Source organism: Chroicocephalus ridibundus, chromosome 3 (genome assembly GCF_963924245.1).
Source record: "Chroicocephalus ridibundus chromosome 3, bChrRid1.1, whole genome shotgun sequence".
Classification (NCBI taxonomy): domain Eukaryota; kingdom Metazoa; phylum Chordata; class Aves; order Charadriiformes; family Laridae; genus Chroicocephalus; species Chroicocephalus ridibundus.
Window position 1 is genome coordinate 25566581 of NC_086286.1, and position 24372 is coordinate 25590952.

At 39.0% G+C, this 24372-nt stretch overlaps 1 protein-coding gene across 1 annotated transcript in view; it reads left to right on the forward strand.

The window, feature by feature from the left end:
* USH2A (usherin) overlaps positions 1 to 24372 on the forward strand; it is a 395028-nt gene that overhangs the window by 338056 nt on the left and 32600 nt on the right. Inside the window, exon 61 of the mRNA XM_063328461.1 lies at positions 2451 to 2805. Within this exon, the coding sequence (XP_063184531.1) occupies positions 2451 to 2805 (355 nt within the window). The remainder of the gene's footprint in view (positions 1 to 2450; positions 2806 to 24372) is intronic.

Here is a 24372-nt window from a genome sequence, read left to right on the forward strand (position 1 = left end):
AAGTTTCATTCATTAAATATTCAGCAGTAATAAGATCTAAATACTTAACCAGACTACATTGCACAGCTTTGCTTGTGGATGAGCTTACAGTTGGTGGCATATTTGATCTTTCAGTGTGAGAAAACTGTTTATCACAGAGTTTCAAAAATTTGTAAAGCATAAATTTCTGTATTCATTTAAGTGCCATACTGCTTGGTCAGACAAGGCAAATTAAATGTGACTTTATTGCACTAAAATATATTCTTTTTTGACTTATCTACAGAGTTTTTTTAGGGATCTTTTTGAGTACACAGGGAAAAGACTATATTTTTAGGTGCAGGAGAAAGACACAGTGATTCACCTTTCAGAATTATGTGTCTTGCATTAAGTCAGTGAACAGCATCTAGGGGAGGGTTCTGCATAAGGCTTAATTTGCCATTACAATAGAGCATGGGGAAGCGTAATAAAAATAGCTGATGGAATTTTAAGGTCAGTGGGGAATTTTGTACCCCAACTCTTCCAGACACTTTGTTGCAAGAGAGAGAATTTCTAGGGAATCTTTCCTTCCTGTTCTACCTGCCATTCTTCACCCAGTTCTACCAACCAATTCTTAACATCTTATAATTTATAATCTTATAATCAACACGTCTTATAATTTAACTATTTCACTACACTAGAGACGTTGTACCTCAAAACTCTTCTTTTTTTAAAATCCTACTTTAACGCTTTTAAACAGTGTCAATATGGCCTGCTTATCTCAGAGTTTAGCAAAAATTCTTTAGTTTCATATAAGAAAAGAATGTATTTGCGTGTGCATTATATATGCATATACACAAAGGATGAATAAACAGATGTGTACATACGTGCATTTGTTATAGTCTTCGTATTTGCCTGTAAATACCTGGGTATATATTATTACAAGCAGCTAAGATTATCAGTTTCAAGAAATTGTTGGATTTTATATTTTTAAAGTAATTCCTGGGTTGATCTAACAAAATAAAATCCGACAGAATTCTGTGAAATACAGATTTTCACTTGCCAAAGAAATGTTCTTCAGCTTCTGTGTGTGTGGAGTGATGATGACACCCAGTAGTCAGACAAACCAATTTTATTTCTGCAAATTTGCCCTACTTGCAATAGAAGTGGCAGATAATGTGATTTGGTTTTTGTTGTTGGCATGGAGGGTGAAAGTGCTTTTACATTCTGCAAAGGCCAAGGTTCTTGTGAAGAGTAGGGGAAATACTTAAATTCATGTGCAGTACAGCACAACCGTCATTGAGATTTATCACAGTGTTTAAATGTAACCAACTTAATTTCACACAAACATTTTTATGCCAAGTGTAAGAATTGATTTGATAACTCAGTTTTGAAGATGAGTGCTTGCCTTATTACAACTGTTATAAATTATGTACTAGAAGGGGCCACATTAGAAAAGGGGCTGAGGATCATCTGTAATCTCCTCTGATACTCAGAATATCACCAGGTCCAACGTAAGCAGATCTGTAGTAGGAATGCTATATATACATATAAATATATATGTGTATGTATACGTAAATATATATGTGTGTATATATATACATACACATATATATACATATATATGTGTGTATACATACAGAGAGAGAGATATATGTACAAAAATAAAAACCCATTGTGCCAAAAACCTATACAGTGAATTGTCTTCATGTATCTTAAGTTTGCATTTTTAAACAAAAGCAGCATTGGAAAAAATACGTAGTTTATTACAGAAAGCACTACTTGTGATATTTTAATGAGTTTTTGTGGTGGAGCTGCATATTCTGCTATGTTTATGCACAAGGGATTACTTATTCCATTCGCAAGAACAAATGGGATATATATTGTGTGCAAACCAGAATTTAAAAGTGCACGGCTTTGGTTTTTGAGGGCATAATAGAATATTTATCCCTTGTTCACTAGGTAACATTTTTCTCAAGTAAATTGGTCCTAAGTTTTCCATAAATGAAGGATCCTGAGGTGAGTACCTCCATCAATAGTTTGATTTTCAGAAAAGCTGAAAACTTGCATCCATATTGCAATTCAAATCATTACTTAACAACTACATATGGATTTAAAATTTCACGTTCTAAATTCGGTAAGTCTCATACTTGACGTGTTCTATCCTAAATGGACAATATGCTTTTGTATTGCTATTCTGCTACAATGGGCTATGACAGCACACTTGTTTGACACGTTTAGAGTATTCTTCTAGATAAAGAATAAATGATTGCCTCAAAAATCTCTTCTTCACTATTCAGCACCTAACACAAGTTCAGAGGAATGCTTTTAAGGTGCAAAGATAGGTAGGCAGTTCCTTGTGTGTGTATAATGTATAGAAATAAGTTCTGTATTTTTCTGAGGTACAGGTTGAACTTAGAACTTCAGGATCTATTACCATAGGACTATTTTAGTTATTTTCAATTTTAAACATATTGCCTTTAATTTAATTTCAGACGTCCTGTGGGAAGTCAAGAAGAGCTGCTTTTGTTCATCTGGGCTGAAGGAGCTTTGGAATTTATTGATGCGTCTGATGCTCTGCAGCCTTTTACTCTCTATGAATATCGTGCCAGAGCTCAAAATTCTGTGGGGTCAGTGGACAGCCTGTGGGCTTCAACCCAAACTCTGGAGGCTGCCCCATGGGGCATGGGAGCCCCTTGGGCACAACCAACAAGTGCGTACTCAGTGCGGTTGAACTGGACCCAGCCGGTCTCTCCCAATGGTGTTATCTCTCTGTATCGAGTAGTCTATCAAGAAAAACGCAGCGATCCAACGTTTAGCATCCCAGCTGTTACAGCACTAACCGTAATGGTAAGAACTGGACGACAAAACCAGTTTTAAGTTGTTTTTACTCTGCTCTGTGGTATTTTAAAATCTCATTTAACACTGATTGGAAAAGTGGGGTTTCTAATTGCCATTAGCTTTGTTGGTTTAAATTTTGTGTTTGGCTCAATGCAGACTGAAATATTTCACATCAATATCTAAATCCTGGTAGAGGCAAGTAGATTACTCGAAAGCATAGATGGGTCATGTGTGGAGGAACTGAGCACATGCATCGAACTTTGTCAGCCTCGCTCTGAAAATACTGTCCTGAGCCTTTTGTCTGACTGCCGAAATAGTTTCACAGGATCTGCACAAAGAACGACAAAATCAGTCCTCCTTGCATATATTCTAATTTTGTAATTCAGTTGGAATCACAAAGTGAATGAATTCATTAGTAATTACATAATTCATGTATGCAATGCATTTGCACGTTCCCCTCACAATTCATCGGTAATAAAAGCGGATCTACTTTTACTTTCATTACATGTACTTATAGTTAGAACATTACTTTGCACTGCTAACATGTCTTTCCCTTCAAGGGACTTTCCAAACATGAATGTCTGTATATATTACATTTCTATTTGGTATGTGAAAGGATAGACTCAGAAAGGGTGGGTTGTTTTGTGAACTGACTAACAATGTTATGTAAATCAGTGACAGAAGTGGTTATGGTTTGTGCAGTTGATACTGCTCCTCCCACTTATATATTACATTCTAGTCTTTCTATAGAAAGACTGCTTATAGGTGGTGGAACTGAACTGATGTATATTAGGATAGCTGCTGTACTTGGCTGTGTCACGAAAATAAGTTTCAGAAACTGTTTAATGAGGTTGTAATAAGGTTGGGTTTCCTCAGCAGGGTCACCTCAATTTCATAAACCTAGAATTTTCCCTAAATTATATTATATTCATAGGCCATGTTTGTATTGAATATCAACAGAAATCCCCTAAATTCTTAATTACCTGAGTTACAAAGTATCTGTTCGACATTCAAGTAGGATCCTAAAGGGCTTTCTCTGAAATACCCAATAGCAACCTTTAAGTAACTCCCCTAATCAAATCTTGACACGACAAGGTGGGAGAAGTTTCCAGCTCAGTAATCTTACAGTTGCATTGTACAGTATGTTAGGTTTTAAAAAGTAGATTGGGACTTTAAAGTTCCTGAACTTCAGTAGGATTTTGGTACTTAACTCCCTTAACTTGCTTTAAAAAAATAATCACAATCATAATTGTGATGGAACACCTAAGATTTCAAAACCAGCAAAATGACAGGGCTTCTCCTAATACTCTGCTTCAGCAGCATGGAATGTGTTGCTGAGCATCGGATTTGACCTGGCCAGTCATGCATTGCAATGTCTTCTAAGCATGCCAACAACAACAGAAAATGTCCAAGATGGTTGTATTGTGGGTAATAAAACCTACCAAAATGACCTTTTAAATAATGTTGCCACACTGTGTTTCTTTAACAGCATCAGTTAAAAGCCTTTTAAATTAACAAGCTATTATTTACTGAATTAGTATTTTCCTGGCTCCAAAATCCTTTATTTTCCCCAAACACTATCCTGAATCAAAATGACATTCTGGCAGCAAATGTATAGCTGTTCTACTAGCATTGCAGTGAAGCTGACTTGCATGTTTTTTCTACTGTCTTTTGTCATGAACATTTATCAATTATTATTTTTGCCACCTTTTTTTTGTTTTTAAATATTATACTACCCTTTCAAGAGAAATCTTTCTGCAGAGCTCTTCCATCAGTTGCACTCACTTTAAGCTGTTACAACTACATTAACTCAGTAGAGTTGTTGCTGATTTATGCCAAGGAGCTGAGATCTGAATCCTACCTCTTCTGAATACAGCAGAACATCTAAAGCTTTGAATCAGTTATTGACATAAAATGCAGAGAGTCCTGTTATCAAAGATATCGTCAGGAGGTCAGGTCAATTATCCCACAGGGCAAAAACCTGGACACCAACTTTCAAAGTTATAACCCCTTAAAAACAGAATTTTATCATGAAATTGCTGATATACCCTTAACTGTAGCTTTGTGAATGAGACACTTTAATTAAAATGTAATTTTATTGAAGGAACTAGCATTCCAATGATTAAACTTCTGCCCCTTTAAAATATAGCTTTCAGGGGTACTAGGCTAAATCATTTAATCTCCTAAAGCATCTCTATCGGAGCTCCCTCGTGGGATATGCCATTAGTCATTCTCTCACACAAGCTTCTATGTTACAAGCAAGACTTAAAGTATTAAGCGAGCAATGAGTTTGGTCCTTTATTTAATCTGTTAGACTCCATTCTTATCCCATTAGATTATTCCAGAAAAAAAAGCAGTGCTAGAATCACAGTAGCCTATCCCACCCTTGCTCTTGCCGGTTCCTCCCTGGTTGCCTGTCACAGGACATAAAGCTTGACCAAAACCTAAAGTAGAAATATGGTCCTTGTGACACTGCAGGATACAAATTAAGCTCTTGCTAATATCCCTGCGGACTGCTCTGATTTGACAGCTTCGTTTCTGTCCATTTCCAGAGCCAAATGAGAAGCATCTTCTGGGTTTTCAAACCATTTGACAGACTTACCCACTCTACTTTCCCAAAATGCAGCTATTCACTCCCCAGTTAAGGTGCATTAGTCTGTATTTGAATTAATATGTCAAAGGTATGGCTGTCCAGTACCTTGAGGTTATCACCAACCCCTTGAAATTTTACACTGCCTCTGGAGATAAAAATGAGAACTGAGTTCTGAGAGCAAAAGCTGCTGCCACTGAAACGAAAGGAGGATCTCCCTGCACCGTTAGAAGCAAGTGAAGTACATGTGAGCCATTTTGATGCTTTGCAGTTGAAAAGCAGTGTCACCCATTTCCCTAGCTTGTTTGGCCAGGAGTGTAGTGACAGATGTTAGGTGACAGCAAGTTAAACTGACATTCTGGTTTATTTGCAGAGCAAAGTCAAGTCAAGACTGGTTACAGCAGTACAAGCATCTCCCGCAATGCCTTCCCAGTTCATTTTAACCCTCTAAAGCAAGAAAGATATTTAGTGTCTTATTGACAGCATTAACATGAGACAGATGTGTTTATAGAGGAATGGATTGACAGTAAGTTCTCATTTACGGAAATCTGCATAAAGTGACTAGATTGTCAAAGCAAGCTTCTCACTCTTGTGAACTTAGGGCTTAAGCTTGTGAACATAGGACCCAGAACTGATTTCATTATAAAGCCAGTACCTGCCAAATGGCATCAAAGCATCACAGCTCTTTAACTGTTGTATTGCAAATGTTGCTGTGAGGTAAAACTGTGCGTAAGTTTGGACTTTTTCTTGGTAGGTGGTTTTTGGGTCTGTAATGCTGTTTCTCCCGTGACAATTATATCAAGGATTTGGTGGTTTATCATGAGCGAGAGAATTCAAAGCTAAGAAGACGAGTCAAAAAATTAAGAATACGTACCTGTTAGAATGTGCTTGGAGAAGGAAAGGCATCCAGAGATGAGGGCTATAAAGAAAAATTGTGCCTGCTATGGGCAGTGACCTTCATTATTATTATGTAGAATCAAGGCTTCGGTGTTTCAAATCCACCTCAGGAGAGAGTAACTAAAAGTGCAATGTGCCTGTTACAGGATGCAAGAGATAGGTATAAGCATTATATTCCTGGGAAGTCCTACACCTGTGCCTAACTAGAAGCACAGGTCTACTCACAATGTGTTTTGCAGTATATGGCTCTCAGGCCAAATTAATCCCACAAGGCTTTTTTTGCATAGCTATGGCAGCTTGGGGTGTAAAAAATTAACACATCTTTTAGCTGATATCACTGCACCAGCAAAGCTTTTGGTTTGGATGCAGCTATGCTAACAGTCGAGAACACATGTTGGCTTACCTTACATTATTTGGGAGATGGTATATAACTACGCTGGCCAAGTTCCTCTTGGCAGACGCTTCATCTGTGGTAGGAAAATCTGTAGTCATATTGCAGAATAGCAACAATAATAGAGGCTTTGGTAGGAGGATGAGGCTTTGGCTTGCATGATTATGTTCTTATAACCAGACAGTAATTTGTATATCGAATATATAACCAGAGTAGAAATAATAAATAGTTTACTTGCTGAAAAACTCCATATAAAATATATCAGCAATAATCTTAAGTGGCCAGTACTACCATATATACACGCCTCCTATGTAGGATTTTACAGATATCTGGAATCTTGCATCCAAAATTAGTTCCTTTCTATTCATCACATTCAGAAATACTTAATACATCCGTGTGTCATCCTTCATTTCTGCTCCCTCATATAGACCAGTGAGCATTTGGCAGCATTAGAGATGAGATACCACATAGTTATTACCTTCCTTGTACATAACACTATTCAGTAATGCAGTATGCAGGACTGTACAATTCCACCTCCTTATAGAAGAAGGCATGAAGATAGTTGCCACAAGAATAAGAAAAAATACGCCAAAGAGAGGCACCAGTGAAACTTTTTTATACATGCCTATTTCAGATGCCTGGGAAATGGACTGCGCTCTAAGAAAACAAGATGAGGGTAAATGGAGGAATCCCTGCACACACCATAAATTGAGAAGATGTGCTACTTAGCAAAGAATGAAAGCTGTAAACGGCAGCAGAGGGCAAAAGTTAATTAGGCTACTGTGCTGCTGTTAGTGAGTGGGAAGTAGCCACAACCAGAAACAAGATGGCTGCTCAGCAGTGCCCTAATACAGCCAAAAGATCATATCCTTAGCTCTGCAAGGGCTTATGGGTTAGGGGGAAATCATACACAGATGACTAATTTTTTTATGGTTCACAGCCGATCAAAGTGAAATTCAGCAGCTGTTCAGGACAAGTGACCACTCTAACGGCTGTAATATAACCTGCTAAATAGAGAGGGAATTGCATGAGAGCAAGAGGTTAGCTGTGATTATCGGCAGGTGAGTGCTTTATTGAAGTTGAAAGACCATTAACATTGATGGAGTAATTATTTCAACTTGAAAGTAATTACCTTGATGGGTGATAACTTCTCCAGTGTTCCCAGATTTGATTGGACCAAACAATTGTGAATTCTTGAAGCCTAGAAAAATATTACAACAATACTGCAATGTTTAAATTACTGAAACCACTGTTAGAGTATTTTAATTATGCCTAACAGTGAAAAGATTTTAACTTACAACAACTGGTGACCTCTCATGTATAGAGACATTTGCTTTCTAATTCCAATGAAATGACCCACACCTACTACGTGTGTGCTGTATGTGATGGGTTTGCAAATGAATCATTTGATTTAAATACAGTTTTTAAGATTCAAAGCCTCGTTAGCACAGTTTCAGGAAGGGCTTGTACTGGAATTGCTGTAATTGTTTTATTTGCCAGGAAAGCCCAATAATATAAAATGCTTCCCGTGTTTTAATCTCTAGACCTGTTAAGCTTACACAGGATGAATACAGGACAAGTGCTCCTTCACATTGAAGGCTTCTAAAAAAAAAACAAAAAACCTGTGTGAGGCAATCTGTGTCTCACAGATTCTGTTGTTTCCATGCTGCTGCAGAATATGCTGGATTTGGCACTACAGCTCTGTTTAAATAAGCATTTGGATTGGCACTACGATGCCCCTCCAGAAACTGATTAAGTGCTTCAGTAAGCCCCACCTATCAAGACAGACATGTAGAATTGCCTAATTAGAGCAGAAAGGATGAAATGGATTGTTGCACAACTTTGATGATTTTGAAGTACTGTGGTAATAGAACTGGATGAGAACGGCAAGAGAGAGCCTTCAGCTCTTCTATTTGTACCGTCCTTGCTGTAACCAAGGCTGCTTCAGTGTCTCATGGATGCTTTCGGCAGCCACAGAAACATGGCTTTAGACCCTGCTGGGACTCTGCCAAGAACGAAAGAATCCTCGCGAGTTAGGATGTGGGGTAGTAGGGAAAGGTTTATCTGCTGTCTGCGAGGTCTTAATATGTTGTCAGGCAACTGGTGATTTGAATTAGTGAAGGTTATAGCAAAGGAATTTATTTCATTGCATTTTTTCTTGAATATTTTCTCCCTAATTCAGGGTGCAATGTGAAGTTAACGTAACTTTGCCCTTCGATAAATTTTTTGGACCAGAAGTGAAAACACTGATAGGGTTATGTCTGACCATGCCTAATCGCACACTGTAGACCAGAGTGCCTGGATCAATAGGTAATTTTTTCTACACATAAATTAGTTACCTGTTTGGAAATACCTGGTGTATTTTATCCTTGGGTTTCTCCTTTTGCACGATCCAGTTTTCATCCATTACATACGTCTCTTTTTGATGAGTGAAACACATGTAGAATTAGGTCTTTTGAGGGATATTTACAGTGTCTGACTTAAGGTATCTAACCTTGTTAGGAGCATGAATGTCCTCTATAGACCATGAAACCTCCAGAACACCTAAGGCATGGACATTTACTGTCCTTGGGCTGCAGCCGTTGACATGAGACTGCTTTCCTTTAGTGCACTTGTGTGCTATTACTGGCATGTGTCAGGCAAAAGAAGGTGGTTGATTTGAAGCTAATTAATCAGCTGGCCTGTCCTAATCCACGCAATGCAATTATGAAGGTTGGCAGATTTAAAAGATGGTACCCTCTGACAGAAAGATGGTGGTGGGCAGCAGTCTGGAAGTGGTAATCTTTTTAGTTTGGGCACCTGCAGTCATAAGAGAATAGGTGACCACGTGACAAAGCCTAAAGGCAAATGCCTAAAATGGGATTGTATAAATGCTCCATATGCTGTTTCTATATATATGTTTTTATATATGCTTTATATTTATGCTTTTGTCTGCGATGTTTTTCTGTAAGTCTTGCATTTCAGCTGTGAGAATAAGATTAAGCTAATCAGGCACTAATTTCCAATTTGTAAAAATAAAATAAACAAAACAGAAACCCCCACAAAGCTTCACCTTATTAAGTAGAATTTGATAGGAAGATATAATAGGAGGGACATTCTTCCCTTTGTGCCATGTTGTGTGTGACTGCATTAAATCTGCTTTAAAAACAAGGTTTTGGTAAGCTCCAGATGCTTTTTCTTATATACGTAGGAAATAAAAATGGAGAAGGAGGAGATGGAAATTCGTTAGATAATATGTACAGCTGTTTTTCAAATTAGATATCTGTTTAAAAACGCTTAATTGGATTTGACTAGATTTTAATTTACGTTTAACCAACACTCTTAAGTGGATGTATCAGGCAATGCCAAGATAACGTTGTTTGTTGGTAAAGTCATAGGGCAGCTTCCTAAAATCCCCAGGGTCGCCCCCAAAAGCTACAGATACAGGAATTCTTCAGCTGATAATTAGAAAGATCACTCTCTACCCCCCATCCTATCCCCCTGCCCCACTCCCCTCCACAGATAAGGTCTTTTGCTCAAATTTGCTGAGCAGTATTATGTCATATGCTTATATTTCATATGGAATTTTAACAAGCAATGGGTAACTTTAATAAACAGAATCCTACCTCTTTTTAAAAAAAAAAAAAACAGAGCAAGCCATATGACTCATGGGAATTGGTAATGTAACATAGAGCCTGGTACCACTGGGGACTCCGTTTGAATCTAATCCAGGTCTACATTCACCAAAGTCATTCTCATCAAACAGCCGTGGGGTGTCCTACGCAAGATAAGTTTAGTATTCTCAGCTGACCTCCTGTCCTTTCTCTTTACTGCTCCCTTTTGAATCCATTCCCATCACTCAGCTTCACAGCCTCATTCAAGCTCATCTCCCCTATGCTTGTTGCAGTTTCCCATTTTCTGCCTGCCAAGTGACCTCTCTCTCTCCTCCTTTCAGACTTTACAAAAAGCACTGGAATGCATGTATAATCTTGCCACGCTCTTTTTTTAGGGGGCGAGACCCTAATTCCTGCACACTGCTAAAACATGAGTTTATCAACAGAAAACTCTTTGGGAGTGGGAATGGCTGTCTGTCTTTTAATTTACAGCACTATATAAATATTATTTTTGAGACTATAATAGCAATTATGGTGAATAGGGGCCAGATGGCCTCTGTATCTAGAAAGCAGAATGGCACTGTATTTTTAATGGACTTAAATGTTACTTTTTGACAGGAAGTGAATATTAAATTCTATGTTATAGGTGCCTGTCAGGTGAGTATGGTTCTGAGTTTTGGTTTTTGTTAAAGTAATTACTAATGTCATGCCTGGATACTTTTGCCCACTATAGCCTTGTTCAGTGGTAGGGTCTTTGTTGTTGCTTTTTTTTTTTTTTTTTAAGGATGGTTATTGATCTCTTGCTGAGCTGAGATTTCAGTTTTATGCCAGATAGTTTGATTAATGGGTTGGTTTCTGTAAGTGGACTGAATGGGGATAGGAAGCACAAGCGGCTCATGCCGCCAACCCTAACTCCGTCAAGACGCATAGCTCATTATGAAACAGTTATCAAGTATACATGAAAAATTAATTGGGCTCAGTTTGATTCTGAAAAGGATCAGCTTTCTACTTGGCGGTCCCCCCAATCTTTCCAGATGTTGCACGCTAGCCCCTCGAGAAGCAGCGAAGGGAGGTGTATTAATACATTGTATTGATTAGATCAAGACCCCTGACAGTTATTTGTAGAGATACCATCTGGCTGCTGTTCGAATTCCTTCACCAAAAACAGGACGTGACATGTTATTAATCTCAACTCTCTAAGTATAGACAGTTGCCTTTTCTGCTAAACCGCATTTTACCATTCCGTAGGAGATGGAGGCAGACCTGAAGGGTGCTGAAATTAAGGTTATTACACAAATTGAGCCATATGGTCCAAATATTTCAGCAAGAAAATTGCCAGGCAATAAAAATTGCTCCTGCCTTCCTAATGGTGTAAATTACAGTTTAACCATGGCTCTAATGATGTCCTTCTGCCGCGCTTAACTACTGTTACATGAAGGACATTGTTTTAAAAATATAAAAAACAAGTAAATGCCAGCAGCGTGTTTTACAATCTGTTAGTGTGTCATTAAGAACACTGTCAGAATTACATAAACATAATGGCAGGCAACCTAGCATACAAAAGAACGAGTATGGAAATAGAAAGTGTCTTGAAAACTCCTTTAGCTCTGTAATGTCAAGAGCCCTTTCCCTTCTGGAACTTTTCCAGTATGGGAAAACGTGGCTGCTTATTTATTCCAGTTCTCACACAGACTCTGATGGAGATTTAAAAATAGGAAAAAACATACTGAATATTCCAATGCATTTTGAACAGGTGACAATGGAGGGGTATTAATTTACTGTCACATTATACTCTAACTGTATATAAAGTTAACTGGGTATGAAAAAGGAATCCAAAATGTGAGTCTCTTTTCAAACTGAAGCATTGTTTTTATTCTTGTGGATCATAATGGAACTTTCTGTTGTTGTTCAGTCTCTTTGGAGAATTGCAGAGCATTAAAATGGTTTCAAAGCTCAAAAGCTCTGCGAATTTTACTAACAGAGTTAGCAATCCTAAAAATTTGCTTATTAAAAATAGCTGTAACTTATTTGTTATTAAAAAAATGAAAGTAGTTACCTAGTCAGCAGATGCATTACTGAGATTCTGGTGATTCATCATACAATGTAGAAATTAAATTGTAAATAAATAAAGTGAATAATCAGCCAATGAGATTTCATCTCAAAAGCACTCATCCAACTGTTCAGTTTGTAAAGGAAAAAATCTGAGATGGCCGTAGAAAGAGGAAAAATCACGTAAGTTTATTGTAAATGCTATTTGGAATATTGAGTTCGACTACTACTTTAAAACCTGTGCAGATTTTCATAGTTCATATATGGCAGACCTTTTGGTAAAATAACCTAACACGGCCACATTACCAGCTTGGGATCTGGCTGACTGGGTGCACATCACTGCACACATCAGGGGAAGTGCACTTGGAGCAGTCTGTACCAGTTTTGTAGAAGTGGCTGCTGGAAACCAAGAGGTCCTGCGCCCCACCTCTTCCACCCTTCCCTCCCTTGGACCACATCGCTGTGGGTCTGCTGAGGAGGCAGAGCTGCTGCTTCCCCTGCCCATGCACCTGTGAAGGCAGAAACTTCCACACCCTTGCAAGGGCGCCCAGTTTATGCTGGATCTTCCTGCTGGTTGAACTGACTGGGTTGGCTGGTTGGTGAATGAGCTGACGGGCAGCTTTTGCATTTGTCTTCAAACCCAGCACAGTTTCTGAATCGTGTGAAGATCTCATTTGTATGTGGAACAGGGAAGAAATGAAAGGGGACTTTTACTCTTGACAAATTTAAATTGAGCCCAAGTGAGACAGTTGATCAGATTCAATAAAGTTCAAAACAGTCTTTATATCTGTCTTTCCTGCTTCTCAGTACCAGTACAATCACAAATGAAAGCACCAAAACATGGGATCTGGGAACACTTAAGTGTATTGTACTTTCCTCACATGCACCCGAATGGATGGGGTTTATTGTTTAATTGTTAAGACTGTATTGCATTTTTACATCTGTTCCTTTAGCATTCATCAAATAAAATCTCTCCAGTCTTTAAAGAAAGAGAGAGATTGGTACAGATATCCCTCCACCAGCATCTGACAGGCTGGAGGATTTGGAATGGATATGCTTGTTGAACTGCTTTATGAATGCCAAGAAAAACTATGAGCATGGAGAGAAGGTTTCTACTCATGAAGCGGAGGGCTTGCTGGAAGAACCCCTGCCAAAGTTGCTAACAGTTCAGAGAATTTTTTCTCACCTTAATAGCAGGTGCCATGTTACAGCCTTTAGGGCATCAAACATCATCTGTTGCACCTCTGGCAACTGCAGCCTTCTTTACTCCTCCCACCAAAGCTGTGGAAACTGTTTCTTCCTCCCTTCCTTTCCCTTCATAAGCCTTCCTTTCTAAGAGCACATTTAGAGACTGTGATGAGTGATATAGGGAGCAGGAATTAATTCCCATCCTGAGGGTCTAGTAGAAAATAACTTATGTCTTTTTCAGATTTTTTGTTAGTAACCTGTTTCTATTTCCAGGTATTCTGTCGGTCCTGCAGTCCTTACAACAGGCAGGACTCTGCTTCAGTTAGGTAATGGCCTCTAAAGGTCTTATGGAGGCTGTGTAGTTATGCAGGTAAAGCCTTAGGAGGCAAACAAACACTTATAGGCAACGTACGACTGGTGCAAGAGTGGCAGCTGGACCTGCAGCACAGTAATCTCCCCTAAGTTCTTTGACTTTGCAGCTGTAGGATGTCTTTTTTAAACCAATCCATTGCTGCTCCACCTTCCTTCTTTATGTAGCACGTACGTTTTCTAAACGCTTCTGTGCCCACGCCACCCTATCGCAGAGACGATATTACTGCTGGGGTATGGTCCACCTGAATGAGACCCCTGGAGTGTGTGTTGTCAGTGTGCCAAAAGGACTCTGAGTAGTCATATTGACAAAAGGAAGATGAAAAGAGGTCCCGGTATCTATTTAACCTACTGGGACATATCACAAATCATTACTCGTTTTGCTTCTGAATTTTGTGCCACGTATCTTTCTAAGCCCGTTTCCTGCAGGTTTGAATGCATCAATTCTTTTTTCCCATCCAGAGCAGAGTTCCTAGCCTGAGCCAAATCCTCCATGCAGTGTGGAGGTGCTACTCTAGTGGCTGCAAAAACGCTCCAAGTTTACAATTGTCCCACAAAATCGGAATTGCAAATGCAGATTTAATATAGCAAGAGAGTGAGGGAAGTGGACTCCTTGCATTGGTAATTTTTCTATATTTCTGCTATAAAGAAAACTTCACTCAGCACAAACAAAAAGAATGAAACTTTGCAGAGCTCTTATATTTCAACAGGCTTTAAAAAAGAATTAATGAGAAGTCTGGAAGACATCTTTTCCCAGATGAAATGAAGTATTATTCTTGTCATTATGGTATCATAAAATTATTTTTTATTGTTTTCTCTTCAGGGGTTCAAGACAGATGATAATTTAGATTTTCTCTATTGCTAGTCTATGCTAGAAATGCTAGACCCATGATGGACCAATAGATCATGAGATTTATGCTATAGTTGTAGCTTAAGACAGTGACATATTTAAGTGCTGTGCTTAATGTTACTGGAAAGTCCTGGCCTAAAGAGACTGAATAGAGACCCTGAGAGCAAATGAGAAGAAAAACATCCCCTTCTCCACCAGATAACACAATAGTTTGAGGTCTAGTTGCTTTGATGTCAAATACAGCACCCCCTTTGAGGACAAATAGAGCTGAGAACATGTGGCTTTTAAAATAGGACATTTCTGAGAAAATTTTGCAACAGCTCTTTAGCATACTACATTTTTTCATCTTTCTCATCCTGCATGGAAGCATCCCAGCACTCTCAATTGCTTTGATAACAAACCCCTGTAATGATATTTTGTTTGAGGGTGTTAATGGAAGTTTTAAACCACAATGACTTGAGGAATATCATCTCAAACTGAAGATTATTGTCAACATGTTGACCTATGCATGGAAATCAGGAGTCGGGGATGTTTGCTTCAATATTATGGATTAACTAAACCAAATCCCTGATCTGGTTGAATGCCATGTACACACACCATTTGGATTTGTTCTTCTACTCATCAAGACCCTGATCCAGGATCCATGAAAAGGCAAAAGAAAGCTTCCATTGATTTTGAAGTGTTTTGAAACTGGTGCAGTTTAACTTCTGAAGCTTAACTTCTGAAGTTTAACTACTGAAATCAGTAGTTTTCTATTTCACCTTAAGAAAAAACTAAAGAGCTCACCGGTATGGTCTGTTGCTGTGTGCTGATTGAAAATGTTGTCACTGGCTTCTTGGCTCTTTTAAGTGAACTGAAGCAAAAGTCACAGCACTGAATTCTAAAAGCTTACTTTAGGTGGCCAACATAGGCTAGTCTGTCTAACCTGTCTTGAGAGAGCATGAGGCTTCTCTGACGGGCTATTCAAAACAGAAGTTAAACATAAACATATGACTTTCCCTTTGGAGGAACCTCCCTTCCCCTGTACAGTGTATAGAGAATAATTGAGGACACCAGCTACACAAGTTTTGTGTCAGAATGTAGGAGCTCTGACTGTTTCCCATAGTGCCTATCTTCATCCTTGAGCACTTGAATACATTTACAAGTCTGGCCTAACATGACTAAATTGTGGTAATTCCTTTTTGGATTGCTCATTTGTAACATGCATGCATGCAGCTAATCAATAGATGAGACAGTGAAACTAGTGGATTTACAAGTTAATATGCTGGAGTCAATAATGTGCTGTAAAGACATTTTGAATTCTGAAATCAGCACAATTTTTTTGTACTAAGCTTAACTATATACCCGTTGACTTGGTGGTCTATTTTAGTACCCAAGTAACTTAAATATCCAAGGAAAATACAGAATCTGAAATAAACTTGTTAAGCTTCAGTTTTCAAGTAATATTTCAGTATTTATATCTTTCATCTCTTCCCTAACTACTGCATCTTGCTAGTGCGAGTCACAAGCAGCTCAGACTTCTTTCTTTTTTGGCAGGACCTTTGCACTGAGAAGCCCAAGCCACACTAAAAAAGACTAATGAACATGTAACCACATGAAAAAACATGATTAAAGATTCTATTTTATTTATACATGAACGTTTAAAAGTGAAGCTAGCTAGCTGCTTTTCCTGTTCACACTGCATCAGATTTAACTGTCTCCTTTTCTGTGTATGTATATGAATTTAGTGTTGATCTGACAGCATAGGAAATGGGAATGGGCAGTGTGCAGACACCGCTTCATATGCTGTGGCAAGGTGAGTTTCTTCCCAACAGTGTGTCTTAAGAGGCTTAAGCTAGAGGGAATCGTAGCCATGTGATCCTAGGAGGATCTGGAAGTTTGCCCATCCACAGGGTTCACTTGGTTTCAAGACATTAAGCCTGCAAGCTCTTCTAGTTGCTCTACCAAACTCTATAACTGCCCTTTCTTCTTGTCTTCTTTTTAACCCTTTTCTTGGTGTGGAGCTGATTGTGAGCCTTCATATGGCAAGTCAGCTGCTAAGTGACACAACAGTATATAGCTTAATCTTAATTGGACCTCATTATTTTTGTCAACCGTGCAGTCCATAGCAGCTGCAATGGGTAAACAAGATTTTTTTATTCCTCTTACCATCATGTGACACAACGGCTTTTCAGGCTACTTGTTGAGGCTTTCCACTAGCTTATACAAGCAGCTAGGGGCAGGGATCCCCTATAGCAATCCCCTACTCCAAACGTGGGAGAACATCTCTCTGTGAACCTGTCAGTATTTTGATGGGAAGCTGTGCTTTGCTGAGGAATACGTTCCTAAAGTGTACACGTAAATATATGTCTAATCAATATCCCCTGCTAATATTCAGAAGATAGGCTGAACTTTCCTTCTGCTAAGAGTCACGCCTCTGTCCAAAAAGGTGTGAGCGAATCTCTTTTTCCTGCCATGGATTGGCATAATTGGACCGCACCTTTCCCAAACTGCTACCCACACACTTTCATTTACTTTCAGCCTGTCTCTATTTGTAGAGCAGGTATTTTGCTGTAGGAAGTGTAAAGCATTAAGGGAAGAAATGGAATACCTGTTGAAGGAAAGCCTTTCAAGAGACAAGGGTTTGTATACTTTTTGGCCCATCATTTTTTAAAATACCCGGTTCATTTTAAAGGTGACATTTTAAGTTCAGACACATATTCAGACTAAACTTTGGCCTTTATAATGTTGCTCCAAGTAAATTGTTTATGCTTACCTTTTAATATCTCTCAGAAGTGATTACATACATAGCAGGCAAAGTTTGAATGAAAAGCTGGGACTGTTCAGTACAGGGTAGAGAAAAAAGAATAAAACAGTAGGAAGTAAAAACCTTTTGGTCTCCTTTAAAATGTTGCTTTTATTTCCATTGTGTTGGCAGAAAGCAGGGATTTAAAGCTGTGAATTGCCTTGAGGCTGTGTTATCTTCCTCTACTTAGCAGCAGTTAGAACTGCGCTTTTTTGCATGTGTTGGGTGAGAGAGATGAGGACTCAGAATGGCTGAGAAAAGGGAATAAAATAAGCTTGCATTTAACAATAATATGACACATCTACTGTACCTGCGTAAAATGGGATCTGAAACAATAGCGATAGTTTCCTGAAGCTGCACACAGTAACACAGGGGGATATCCTGAGACTTAATTAATTAATGCTTGTAACATGATGTGAGATCCTATGATGAAAAGTTATATATAACTGCAAAGTCTTAATTTTATGGAGCACAACTGACATTCAGTGGCATTTTCAAGGAAACTGATGTGGGAGTTCACCTGCAATCTATGTTAAGGTTCCGATTGTCCTTGTACAAGTCCCCTTAAAGATTTTCTTCAAGCTGTTTTTTTTCTCTTTACATTTCTTTCTCCCCGTTATGGCCGTTGAGCTGTGCAATTGCAAAACCTGAAAACAGTCGCTTCTGTAGGGGAAAAATAAGGGGTTTCCCCTCTGTGTTTTCCGTTCACCAAAAATACAACCAAACTGTCCTTTTCAAATTTTACAGAAAACAGAAACCTTCAGATACTGTGCCCAGGACATTTTAAGATCAGATGGGAGAAATTTTACAGTATTCAGAGCTGCTTTTCTTCACAATATCATGTATGATGTAATTTGAAAGGGTATGAAGACAGCTTATGGTACAGATATATAGTCACAAATGTCATAGAGCAGCAATGTGCGTGCTTGAAAAACAAAACTTCAAATGAAACCAAAAGCTAACACATTCGATAATGACAAGGGCGTGTTCTTTCTACAACAAAGCAAAACTGATTGCTACAAGGTACCTTGAGTTGAGAAGTTCCGGTACATAAACTATCCATTTTTATGGATAACAAAAAAATCACCGGTTTCATTACATGGGTTTAAAATTAGAGAAGCCCTTCTGCAAAACACCTGCCACTCTGGACATGGCCAGAAAAAAAAAAGATTTGAGACTAAGACGACACTGACTGCACTGATGTGGCAGTCCAGATTTAGTTTGTTCTCACAAAAGCGTCTAACTTCATTCTGGCCATCAGCCAATATATCAAATGGAAAATACTGTTTATGGCATTAGGAAAAATATAACATTAACCCCCTAATGCTCCATATTAAGGGATGTACCCCCTACCATTTGCAGGTTTGAGCCCTTAGGCGCTAGCTGCTGTTTTACAGCAGCAGTGGTTTTTCTTTCTTTTGCCGTGCCTACAGAAAACATAGAACAAATCCATGAGAGGAACACCACTCCTAAATGTTAACGAATAGCGGATGGAAAGTTGCCGCTCAGCGGGAGTGCCACGTGTGGTACTTACTTTAAACATACTCCTGGAGTTCATCTGTATGAGTGCACTGGTTGTATGGTAGAGATCCAAACCCCAGCCAGAGTTTTCCTGCTTGCCTTTCCTAGCATTTTACCTTCCCTGAAGACATGTTTCTATCCCAGATTATAAAGCTCCACTTGAAGGATCGTTCCCAATCCCCCTGTGACCAAGGCAGACTTAACGAATTGCAAGTTCTGCGATGACTTGATGAGTTTATGCAGATTCCAGATTACGCAGTGTGTAAATTTGGAACATCACAAAAACCACCCAGCTCAATCCTATAGAGTTTGACATTGCTTTAATATGATGCTGGATTTCATATACCATGAAGTCTGTGCTGATATAGCTCCTCTGTCCTCTCTCGCTCCCATCAGCTCTCCACAAAGCATACCCCACTCAGCTAGAGACCAGAACGTAGAATATATGTGCATTTTACCAAGGGTGACATATAATTGTTTTTCAGTGGCGTTTAAGTATTTTATCTCATGCTTTAATGTATCTCAAATAGTATTAAAAATTTTTCTTCAAATTCTGCCTATCTTATATTGAAGAGAAACTTAGTCTAGTTCTCCATATCCAGAATATTTATTGAAAGCAAAAGTATCATTCAGGTTAAGTAAGGACGGCAGATTTGAACTGACCAAAACCAAAGTTTGTGGAAGAAGTCCCATCAGGTATCTAGTTTATAAAAAGAGCTGCTTCTTTCCTTGTCCATCACTTTCTCATGATATGGAATAATAAACATGGTTTAAAGTGGAAAAATGTGGACAGGAAAAAAAAAAGACAGTGCAAAACTATGGTTTATTATACAGTAGGTCTTGTGAGTATTGTTAGAGATAAAATATTCATGTTAGGAAAACATGTTGACATCGTACTCTAGATGGTGTCTACAGTGGAATGTCATGTCATTGATATTTTGGTTTATTTGATTTATTTAGTCATGCAGAAAAATCTCTTTTTGGATTTCAGTATTTCTTAGCACAAATTAGACAAATACAGATGCAAATACATTTTTGAGAAGGTGGCACTCAGAGATGTTTGATGAATTTTAAATAAATAATGAGAAGAGAAGAGAAAAGAAAGGAGAGGAGAGGATTGGATTTTACTGAAGTAGCATGGAGGCTACTGAAGTGTTGACTTTGCCCAAGGAGGGTTTTTTTAAGATTTTACCCGCAAAAGTGTGATATTTTTGGTGGTGTAAAAGTGTACTGCTACCCAAAGGCCAACACAGTGACTGAATGCAGCTTGCTAAGTGCACTTGATTTCATTCTAATGCACAATGCTTCCTAGTTTTCTTTGTGGTGCTCTGCTTTCACGTCAAAGCTGGGGATTCAGATGCCTGGTGAGACTGCAGCAAGTCCCCAGGTGTGCCAGGAAAGAAAACTGTCTACAGTGAAAATAGCCACCAACTCCAGTAGGCAGATTTCAGCTGCATGCAATTCACAGTTCCTTACATGCTCTGCCAGAAAGGAGGAAAATGAATTGTAATGTAATATGTCTGTATCAGGTATTAATTGTTGTTTGGAGAACATTTTCAATGTAGATTACAGCTGTTTCTAAAGGTTTCTCCCTGGTATGGTCCAGAAGCCCATGTAGGACTATTCACATAGGAAATCATTCAGTTATGTGCTGAGTGAAACAGGGTGTGCAAATTAGGGTGGGGTTTTTTTGTTAAAAAAGGCTACTAGCATGGTACTCTTAGGAAAGGATGGGAACGTGGAATCACAGAGGGTAGACAATTAGTGTTCTCTGATGTTAATGGCAAAACTACCATTTGTTTTAAAAAGAAATTACAAGAACATTCGTAAAGTCGGAAAAAAAAAGCATTAAGTTTGCCAGGAATCTCAAGGAAAGAATATTTTATGATGAAATAATTGAAGGTTATATTTTAATAAAGAAGCCATTTTACTTGCCTTACTTTGTAACTTGAATCTATTTATTTTTTAAAATAAATTTTCCTGAATTTATTCATAAAAAAAATCAAGCTCAAATGTAATGAATTCCTGAATGTCATTTCTTAGCCACTGTAGAAGAAAAGACTGCATCGATCCACCTAAGGGCTGGGAAAGGAAGAGTGCCTTTTCATCTCAACCAAAGACTATTTGGGCAAAAATGTTTCAAAATTATTTTAGGTTTAATAAGTAAATGTCTGGTTTTACAAATGTAAAAAGTTTATTTAAATGTTTATTTAGGGGTTTTTCATAATACTTAGGGTTTTATATACCATACAAATTATCACCCATGTGATACATGTTACTGCTATTGAAGGCCTGTTGGGTAATATCAAATAATATAATAATGATTTAAAATGAAAAATATGTGTTGAAAGGCAATTTAGAAATTCTAAAATGAAAAGCAAAGTTCTTAAAATGTAAAATTTTAAGCGTGAAATTTGCTAAAAGATTTAATGAAGAAATCTAAAATTATTTTTTACACAAATTGGGAGGAAAATAAATAGCGCAACATCAATTTCTGGTAAAAATGGAAGTTGTGGTCACCTCTAGGCAAGATAATTTCTGGCAAAATGAATAACGCTTTGGATTATGTTTGCCTAACCTTTGAGATTTTTCAGTACTACCATGGGAATAATTTATATTCCAGTCCACACTGCTACAGGAAGGGACTCATAGATTACTTGTGTATCTGTAAATTATATCCTTGTAAATTTGAGTATAAGGCTTTAGGAATACAGCAGATTTTTTTAAATGAAAAAGACTCAGAGCGCGTGATACAAGCCCAAGAGGAAAGACAACCCAAAGGACAAGTTTGGGATTGCATATGAACATGAACTCAGTGCAGTGTTTAGCGTGAAGGCAGGGGCTAAGAAGTTGGCTGGGAAAGAGGAGTGAACATCAGCATCAAGGTGGATGCACTCCCAGTGCTTTGCAGAAAATGGCAAAGAATCCAGATTAGATGAGGAGCGGCATAAGAGGATAATGACAAAGGTGAGGATAACCTGAGTAACTTAGTAAAACCCCAAGCATCCCCTCTCACTTCTGTCTCTTGTGGAGGAATCTGTTTGACTTTGTGGATGGGGAAATCGAAAACTGGCACTGGAGGATGGTCGGGTTAACGTTCTGACTGCAAGGAGACCGTAGCTTTCTCCTCCCTTGTCCAGGCAGCGTTCAGCATCTCTGTCTCTGTAGACAAGGGAATGTCACACTGAATTACCTTCCCATCATTTATGTCTGCAGGTTATAAAAATAACAGGCTTGGATCCCTGTGCCACTACTACCATTAGCAGTGCGGTAGTATCTGATGCCACTGAGTTTAGTTAGAGACTCATCGAAAGAATGAGCTGGCTTTTTAATCAGATATCGAAGGTACCTGCCAAACAGGGATTACTGTATGACGAGAAGATAGGGGGAGAGAAGATACCAGAGCCTAACCTTAACATGACCGGTGACGACCTGCTGAGTTTTGATGATTATCCCTGAAGAAGAGACAGATACTCAAGCTGCCTGTTGGGCAGCTTTTCTGTGGTTCAGAGATCTTCTGATGTATCTGTCGTGTTTTGAACTCATGCCCTGAGACCTGGGCAACTGGGTGAACTGGCCTGCCTTGAAAAAAGAGGAAAAGCCCAGAGTGACACCACTGGAAAATGCTGCTTCATCAGATCAATAGATTCAAAGATGACTATGTTGTGTAGTTGTATGCAGTTTAAACATTTGTGCAGGGAGTCCCCCCGCACAGCTTATTATTGACAGCTACAGATCAATGCTAATTTTTGATCATTTTCAACCTACAAAGACCTCCTGACCCTGTTGCCACCTTAGGGGCACTTCAAGTAGTCAAAAGCAATCACAGCAGGCAGTGGAAAATCATCAGTCCCTTGAAGGCTGCGCAGCCTCGCCCGTGCCCGGGAGGAGGACCGAGAGGTAGTGAGGAAGGCAGGCACCTTGCATTATGGATGCCGCTGCCTTTGAACGGCATGAAAGACTATGCTAATTTGTTTCCAGACTTTAAGTGACTTCTGTGCTCATGAATTAAAAAATAAACAAACAAAAAAGGCAATCTGAAGCAAATCTTGTCGGATACATTATTCATGATTCACGTTCTCTCGTTTTATGTTTTGAAAAAATGTGTTAAAAACAAGGTTTTATTTTAAATAACTTTTATCCTAATTTACAGTTAGAAGGGTGGAATTGGCCAAGGAGTGTGTTTGTTGCTGTTCACAGCTTGTGCTGCCCCCGGCAGCGCGTGAAGCATTTGAGGCAGCAAAACCAAAGGCGCAAGTCCTGCCTGGAGCAGTGGTGGTGCTGCCCGCGCTGCGCAAGGGAAGGGGATGGGGCTGCCAAAAGCAAGGGCCATGTCAAAGGCCGGCCTCTGGGCTGCAGGACGGGGGTCAGGTCACGGTGACTGGGCACCACTTGCCTCAGGTGTCTGTTTCTGTAGTGCTTACATTGAAAGGATGGGCCTTATAGGAGGAATGTGAGAGTGCACACACTTAAATGTTTGCTGGATTATGCTTAATGACCGAGTGAGTGAGAATGCGTCACAGCAGCAGACGGAGAAAGGAGGGCATGGGCTTGTAGTCCATCGGATTTCATGGTCAGTCTACGAACGTCTTAATGTGCACATTAAAATTTTATTTTGTTGGTTTACTTTTAATGGTGAATGAAATCTGGCCTGTTAGCACTGTGTAAACATGGGATATATGAGTTCATGGCTTTTCAGACAAAGACTAGGAGAATATTCCAGGCAAGGATTTTCATCCTGTGCCTGTTTTAGGCTGTGTTGTTGTCTGCTGAAGCCAAGGGTTACAGTGCTCTCCTTTGCAAGGTGTATTTTGCTATTTATATTTGACCATTCCAGCAGGACAGTATTTCTAGGCTGCAAATGTCATGGGAGGACATTGAGTAATTCTTAAAATGAATCACTGAGACTGCCATCCATCCTCTTTTCAGCATCAGCCTTTGAGCTGAGCAAACGCACAAATGGCAATGGCAGCAGTGCAGGGGGAGAAGACGTGGCTCCGTATTCTGGGAGTACGTCCCCTGAGCTTACTTCAAAACCAAACAAAACAAAAATACATGTAAACCGTTTGCTCTTCAAGAAGTATCTGTAGGAGCCAGGGATAAAAGTCATCCCTGGAAGGAACGGTTTAGCAGTCTCCAGAGAACATGATGAACTGCAGGCAAGGAAATCCCTCCATCCTTGTTTCATTTCAGAGTGTGGTGAGGATTGTAAATAATTAAATCTTGGGGTTTAGCGGGAAAACGGTAAAGGGTGATGAAAAATATGGCGGTTTTCTGTTTAAAAAAAGAAATCAAATGTTTTGTAGCATTGCTGTCACAAAAGCCTACCCCGGTGATGTGGCT